The sequence below is a fragment of the Hydra vulgaris genome, chromosome 03, assembly GCF_038396675.1.
Source record: "Hydra vulgaris chromosome 03, alternate assembly HydraT2T_AEP".
NCBI lineage: Eukaryota > Metazoa > Cnidaria > Hydrozoa > Anthoathecata > Hydridae > Hydra > Hydra vulgaris.
Window position 1 is genome coordinate 19,499,854 of NC_088922.1, and position 7,989 is coordinate 19,507,842.

The window sequence follows — 7,989 nt, forward strand, 5'->3', positions numbered from 1 at the left end:
GTGTTAAAGATTGAGAAAGACAAAAGTTGTGGACTTTAACATCTGCAAAGTCACTGTCATTAGAACCAAGCCACTCAGTGTGATGAGCATTTAATTCACCAATAACAAAAATATTGGCTGAAGGATAAAGAGAAAGGGCTTAGTCAATTTGATCAAAAATAACATCGAAAAGAGTACAGCCTTGAGATAAAGGAGAGTGACATAGAACAAAGAGAAAGGTGATTGAGTAAAACGGTGCTAAATGAAAGCACATAAAAGATAAGTCTGTGGATTCAAACCTAGTTTCCCAACAAATGGGTAAATTCTTACGAATGTAAATGCCCTGGCAAATTAAGTGACTATTAGAGTCTTTATCAATTAAATTAAGATAACCATCAACACTAAGATTATAAGATGAGACAACTGAACGTAGATTATTCTCACAAAGAGCAAGTCTTTTCTCTCTCAGCTGATAAATGTGCCTCCTACATAACCTCCTGGATTCAGGCAGGAATGGAAGCTTTTATTCCTCCTTGTTTGTCCCAAGTCAAGCCTTATTTTACTCCATGGTTTTCACCTTCTTGTGCAGCTGCTATATCTAATCGTAATCATTTTTTCATTTTTTTCAAAAGAATAACTCTTGAGAAAAAACAGCTATTTATTATTGCAAGAAATTGATGTAAAAAGATGCTGTCTAATGCTAAGCTCGATTATTTTTATTTCACTAAATCTTATCTCAGAATTTATGCTCTGGAGACTTTTGGAAAATCTTCAACAGTGTCGTTAACAAAGGTAGGTCTAACATTCCATTTCTCATTCATGGGGCTGAAACTCTTGAATCCTATCACCATTCCCTTTCTTCCATTCCAGTTAAACAATTTAACCTATTGTTAGACGTTCAAATAACTCTAGCTTCCATTGCTAAAGTCATACCTCAATTAAACTCTTCTACGGCTTGTGGTCCAGACAACATTCCTGTCATAGTCTTTCAAAATTGTTCTCCAACTCTCTCTAAACTATTTAATAAGTACTTGACTGAGACTCGTTAAGTATATATTAAGTAAATATTAAAAAACTCTGGTGAACATTCTGACCCCTCCTAGGATTAACTCTTAATTTCGATCTTTCTTGGAAACCATATACCAAATCCATTGCAAAATTAGCATCTAATTTTGCATCTCTTTTGCATCTAAGGTTGTATCTCTTTATCATGCTCAACACTTTCTTACTTCAGATTCTATTCTTTATCTCTATAAATCTCTAATCCATCCTTGTATACTGTTGTCATATCTGGAGAGGATCTTCCAACGATGCTCTTTCTCTTTTAGACAAGGTGCAAAAATGCATTGTAAACATATATGGAACTGCTCTTGCAGCCAATCTTCAGCCATTGTGTTTCTCTTTTCTATAAATACTATAATGGACGCTGCTCTAAACAGCTAGCGTCTCTTGTGCCATCTTAAATTAATTCTCGTTTTACTCATTACTAAGTCTCATTCTTTTACTGTGACTGTTCGGAAGCGCTTCAAAAATTCTTTTTTGTCTAATTTTTTTTCCTTGAACATCAGTTATTTGGAATTCATTTCTTTTATCTTGTTTTCGTGATTCATATAATTTGCAATCTTTTAAGTCCTCTGTTAATCGTTATCTTGCTTAATAAACTTCATCTTTTCTCTTCCAGTAACTTTAAACTCTAATAAAGTTTGCTTGCAACTTTGTTGGAAGCATTGTTATAATTTTAAATTTATTTATAAAAGTATTTGAATAAACTCAAACAACTCCTTGTGGTTTTACCACTTTAAGTTGTTTACATTTGTTAATATTTTTTTATAGTTTTTTTTTTCTTTTTTATCATTTAGGTTTACTTTTAAATTTTTTCAGTAAGATTTTTAAAGTCACTGAGAAAATACAAATATGTTAGAGCTCCTTTATTATTATCATGTCAGACCTGTTACTGTAATTATATTTATAAGCAAGTTAATGTATAGTCTTTAATAAAACTCGAACTGAAAATTTTTTTCTGAAGCTTTTTTTGAACGTTTTTTTTTATTTTAGAAATTTTTTATCTTTAAGAACTATTTTAGTTGGTTGTATAATCGGTATAATTTGATTGGTTGAATTATTGATATAATATGATTGGTTGAATAATTGATATAATTAGTTTAGTTGCATATAGTTTAGTTATTGTTAATTATTATTAGAATTGAAGTTTTGAAGATTTTCACAAAACAAAGTAATTATTTATAAAACTAAGTTTTACAATCATTTTGTATCCAAGATCACAAAGGGCTTCCAACATTTTAACAACTAAATATGCATAGTTTTCTAACTTTTATTTTCAAGAAAATTTTTTGCAACAACTACAAGTTAGCTGCTTTTTCATTGCTGCCTTTTCTTTTAACAAATTCTTTATCATTTATAAGTTAGCAAGTTTGTGATCTATCAAAAACTCCTGTTTTTTTTCTCTAATGAAAAACCTGGCAATGCTGTAACTATGTATTAAAAGAAAATACTATAAGTTTCGTTTTTAAATCTACATGAATAATTTAGTTATGTTCTGGATAATCAAATTAAGTACCATTTTAATGACTTAGTAAGAATCTCGCAAATAAAAAGAATGACCATTTGAGACAAAAAACAAAATTATTGCCATTATGCAAAACAACACATTCGAGGCTTCTCTCTTAGAAATATATACTAACAGTCTCTATTCAATTTGATTATATGTAGATAATACCTAAATTATATGAGAAATACCCAACTGTAACTGTATTGCTATCAAAAAGGGGCTGTAAATGCTTCTAAAGCTTATTAGGTATCAATAAACATGAAAAAAAAGTTTTAAATGCTGTTACTTTTTTTTTTAATTGTAATTTACATGCCAATATTTGTGGATGAAATTTATATTGTAATATTTGTGGATGGAGTTGATAATCTTTAACTTATTTTTTCCAATTGTTTAATCAATATGTACTATTTGTTGGCACTATATTTGTTGGCACTATATTTGTTGGCACTATATTTGTTGGCACTATATTTGTTGGCACTATAACGACACAATTATTTTGTTTGCATCTTTATATATTATTTCTGTTTTTCTTCGTTGTAATTGATTGAATTTTATTTGAAAGTTTCTAATATGATGATTGTATTTCATTTTCTCAGGCTAAAATATCTAATATTATTTTTTCTATTCTTATCCTTCCAGCGGGTACTAGGGGTTACTCACCTTGAGTAGTCACCAATTACTCACCTTGAGTAGTCACCAATTACTCACCTTGAGTAGTCACCAATTACTCACCTTGAGTAGTCACCAATTACTCACCTTGAGTAGTCACCAATTACTCACCTTGAGTAGTCACCAATTACTCACCTTGATTAGTCACCAATTACTCACCTTGATTAGTCACCAATTACTCACCTTGATTAGTCACCAATTACTCACCTTGATTAGTCACCAATTACTAAGCATGAAGTAAAATATTAGTAAAAAAAAATTTTTTTAAATTAGTAACTGACTGTTAATGATACAGTAATATGGTACAACAAAAAACCATCACATTTCTGCAGACCAGTTTGTTTGCAGTACCAGAAGGAAACAGATGTGCTAATAAAAAAAGAAAAGGAACGATTACGAATTGAGATTGAGAAACTTGAACCATTTGTAGTAAGTTTGGAGTCAGAACCGACTGAGTCATTTACATTGATAGTAATTATAAAGTATAATTTAGATTTGACTATGTTTGATGGAAAGGTTGTTAATGCACTGTCAAGTATTACCTCTTCTCAAAGTTGTAATGTATGTTCAGTAAAGCCAACAGAGATGAACGATATTAAATTGATTAGATCTAAACCTGTCAATAAAGAAGCTTTGTTTTTTGGCCTTTCATCTTTTCACTGTTGGATAAGATGTTTTGAGTACATTCTTCACCTTGGATATAAATTGGAAGTTAGGTTATTATAAGCTAAAAGAAAGCATGAGCAGAAATCTGAGCAGAAAGAATCAGTTTAAGAAAGAAAAGCAATTATCCAAAAGAGGTTTAGGGAAGAACTAAGTCTTATTGTTGACATGCCAAAACAAGATTTTGGAAACACTAATAATGGTAATACTGCAGAAGAACCTTTGAGGAATCGAATACCTTCTCTGACATAACTGGTGTAGATGTTGACATCATTTCTAGGCTTAAAACAATTTTAAAAGCAGTTTGTTTAGGATATGATTCAGATCCAAGCTCTTTTCAACAATATTGTAATTATACAACAGATAAAGTTCTTTCTGAATCCAATTGGTATGTTATTCCTCCAAGCGTTCACATACTTTTAGAACATGGTTTACAGATGCCGATGCATTAGAACTTTCCATTGAAGTTTATTCAGAAGAATCACTAGAGGCTCTTAACAAAGAGATTAGAAATACATGAATAAATCATTCATGCAAAATATCAAAAATCAATGTTATGAAAAACCAATTTAACTTATGATAAGAAGTGATCCAGTTATATCGAGCATTTAATTTACTAACCATCAATGTGAAAATGGGAAATTGCTCCCAATAGAAGTTCTTTCTCTTCTTAAACAGTGATGATTTTTTTGAGAAATTTTGTCAGAAATGGTTTCAGTAATTTTACTGTTGTTCATTGTTTATAATTTTATATTTTTAATAATTTTTTCAAATTTTATTCGATTAACTGTATTAATTAATATGCATATTAGTTGAGGACTATACATGCGATAAGTATTGTAATACTTTATAGTGCGTTATTTATTATTACAGAGATATGGGTGGGTTTGTTACAATTATCCTAGTCCTCATGTTAATATGCTTGCGATAATGTTATAGTACAATACTTAAAATGTTATTTTTTTTAGAGTTTTTTTTACTTAACGCAAAAAAATATGATAGTTTATATTTAAAGTTATTTTTTTTATGTTATTATAGGATGAAGTCGGCTTCAATCGCGCTGGTCTGCGATTTTTACTTAATCAGATAGAACTTAAAAAGAACATTACTTTCTTTGAAGATGCTATAGATAAGTCAAAGAAGAAGAAAAAAACAAAGAAAATAATGGCTTTTACTTAACTATACTAAATTATGTTTTTGTTTTTTGTACATGTCATAATAATGTAATAAAAATATGTTTATAACAGTAGAGAACAGTTTGTTTTTATAAACGCGATATTCAAAACTTTTTTAAAAATTAAAACAACCATATAGTTTATGGCTATAATTGTTAAAGGATTTTTAATTTATAGAATGGCTTTCAAAAGTATAACGTCACTTTTATAGCGATTGCTTTTAAATAATGTCACTTTTTAACGATTGCTTAAATTATTTTCAAGCTTATTAAAGAAAGAAATAAAAATAAATTAAAAAAAAAATCAATCAAAAAAGAGAATCAGATCAAAAAGTAATATTAAAAAAGTGTGTCAAAGAATATTTTTTTCATTAAACTTTGAAGAACTGTATATGCATCATAATTATTTAGCTAAATTGTTTACTTTAAAAATAAATATTTGTTTTAGTAGTTTTTTTTTAATTACTTTTAGAAATATAATTTATTGAAATAATGCCAAGAAACTACATTAAAAAATAGAATCCCAAAAAAAAGACGTGCCTCTGATCTGTTGCAAATTGCTATTGGTAAAGTTAAAAATAAAGAAATGTCTTTGTGTGCTGCATCAAAAGCATACGGTGTTCCATGAAATACAGGGTGCGGATGCGATTCGTGAACTAATTTTCGGCTAGGTTTTGTGATGTAAATAAAATACTTCCGCAATTTGTTTTTGTTGATTAATGTTCAATGGCCGTCTTAGATTTATATAAAGTAGTAAATAAAACACATTTTAGTTAAAAGTTTTACAATGAAAGCCAAAAGAACCGAAGTTTTAAATTAGATTCACGTGGGTTGTCTGCACGTGAAGTTATTCGTGTTTCTGGAGTATCTAAAACTACATTTTACAAAGTGGTTAAACGTGGCAATGCTGAAAGAGCCAAAATGCCTTCTCCAGTGAATAAAAAGGTTGATAAAAAGTTCACAAAAAAGCTTAAAAAGCATGTTGAAAGGAATCCTACTGTATCCATCAGAAAGAAGCAAATTGTTCAATGTTGATGGAAGGACAGTCAGAAGAACTCTAAAAACACTTGGAAAAGTCAGTGTGGCCCGACCTTCATGTCAACTTTTAACAGAAAGATTGAAAACTTTACGATAGGAACAATCAAAGAAGCTTCTAAATCAGCTAAAAAGCCATGCTTCATTAACAGTTAAAGTTTTCTCAGATGAAAAACTTTTTAGTGTTGACTGTGATAAATAGGCGAAATGACAGATTTTTTTTTTTTTTTTTTTTTTTTTTAAATTTTAATTTTGGCTAAAGAAGACATTCCCAGAAAACAATTACATTTTTCAACAGTGCATTGTCCACTTGTCATGGGTCCAGAAAAACTTAACAATATCTTCAGGACAATATGGCTAATTTCTGGCCCAAACACTTTTGGCCACCATCCAGCCCTGACCTGAATCCCCTTGACTATAGTGTGTGGAGCGTAGTTGAGAGTAAGGATTGCAAAACCCACTCAAGTGTCAAGTCACTGAAGGCATCAATTACCTGTGGTTGGAACTCAATGTCAAGGGACTATATAATAAGCATCTGCCAGTCCTTCCGTCCTAGGTTTGAGGCAGTGATCAAAAAAAAAGGGAGACAATTGAATGTTAAGGTGGAAAAAGTACTTATCTTCAACTTTTCTTCTATTAATATTCCATGAATATAATTTTTTAGTGCTTTAAAAATTCATTTTGAGAAATGTTCTAAAAAGTTTGCGAATTGCTGCCGCACCCTGTACAATTGCAAGACATCTTCTAGACATGCTCAAAATTTGGTGAAGAGCGATCAAACTAATTGTCTGTGGATGCTGAAAAATAAAAAAGATCTTGTTTTGCTTATATCTGCATTTTCTGATTTTTGATTTAAATTGGAAAAAAAGCAATATTTATGAAACTTTTTCAAATGTATATAAAAAAATATATATATATTTCAGAAAAAATTTGTGAATGGTGTTTGCTGGTAGTTTCATAATTTTATTAATCATTGGCAGAAAAAATTATCTATAGGAGTACATAGCCTTTAACATTAACAAAAGGTTTAGCTTGTAAGAAAATTTTAATCGACGTTTTCCTGATTTAAAACTACGTAAGAAAAATGTGACATTATAAATAGACCTGCTGAAATACTAAACTGTGATGAAAGTGGGTTTAGCTCTACCCCAAGAAATTGTTTGTCAACTTGTTTCTCCACGCAGCGGCCTTGTTCCTCAAGGTTCGTGTTTAGGAGTTATAGAGTTGAGAGAGAGTTATAACCACTATTAAGTAGCCTCCTCATCAGTAGTGGCCTTCTCGGCCTTGAGGAGGTGAATAACAAAAAAAAAAAAAAAAAAAAAAAAAAAAAAAAAAAAAAAAAATTAGTAATAAATGGAGTAAAAACCCCGTTACTATTGCTCCTGGATCAGAAAAAGAACAGTTTACTATACTAGCATCAATATTAACAATACATCCTTACAATTCACAAAAAAATTTGGTACCAGTAGATAAAGACTTGAGCAATAAATAAAAAAGCAACCATTAATACCAGATGTAGATTGTTTTACTGGAAATCAAACCATTAAGAGAAATAATGAAAGATCAGTCAATGGCCACAAAAATATGATGCTATTAACAATATTATAAAGCCGCGTGAAAAACCTAAAATTTCACTCTTTCGAAACCATTGAATTTATTTGTTCTTTTATTTAGTCATTTAAAATAAGCTTTACAATGTTTTACAACATGAAAATACTACGGATAAAATTTTTTACTAGAGCTGGCATATCATCCTGCCCAGAATTAAATGATACCTTTCCAAAAGTGTTCGAGTCAGAGGATATAGATTAACTTGTTATTACTAACAATAAATTAGTTAAATAATATTATGCCTACCAAGCATAAACAAATCCCAGGAACAATCCTAAAAGATTACGCT

General features: G+C 29.9%; 1 protein-coding gene across 1 annotated transcript in view; it reads left to right on the top strand.

The window, feature by feature from the left end:
- The window catches only part of LOC100200695 (WD repeat-containing protein 3), a 66,137-nt gene extending 61,008 nt beyond the window's left edge, over nucleotides 1-5,129 (top strand). The window contains exon 35 of the mRNA XM_065792583.1: nucleotides 4,919-5,129. Within this exon, the coding sequence (XP_065648655.1) occupies nucleotides 4,919-5,059 (141 nt within the window). The 3' untranslated portion in view covers nucleotides 5,060-5,129. The remainder of the gene's footprint in view (nucleotides 1-4,918) is intronic.
- The last annotated feature ends 2,860 nt before the right edge of the window (nucleotides 5,130-7,989 follow it).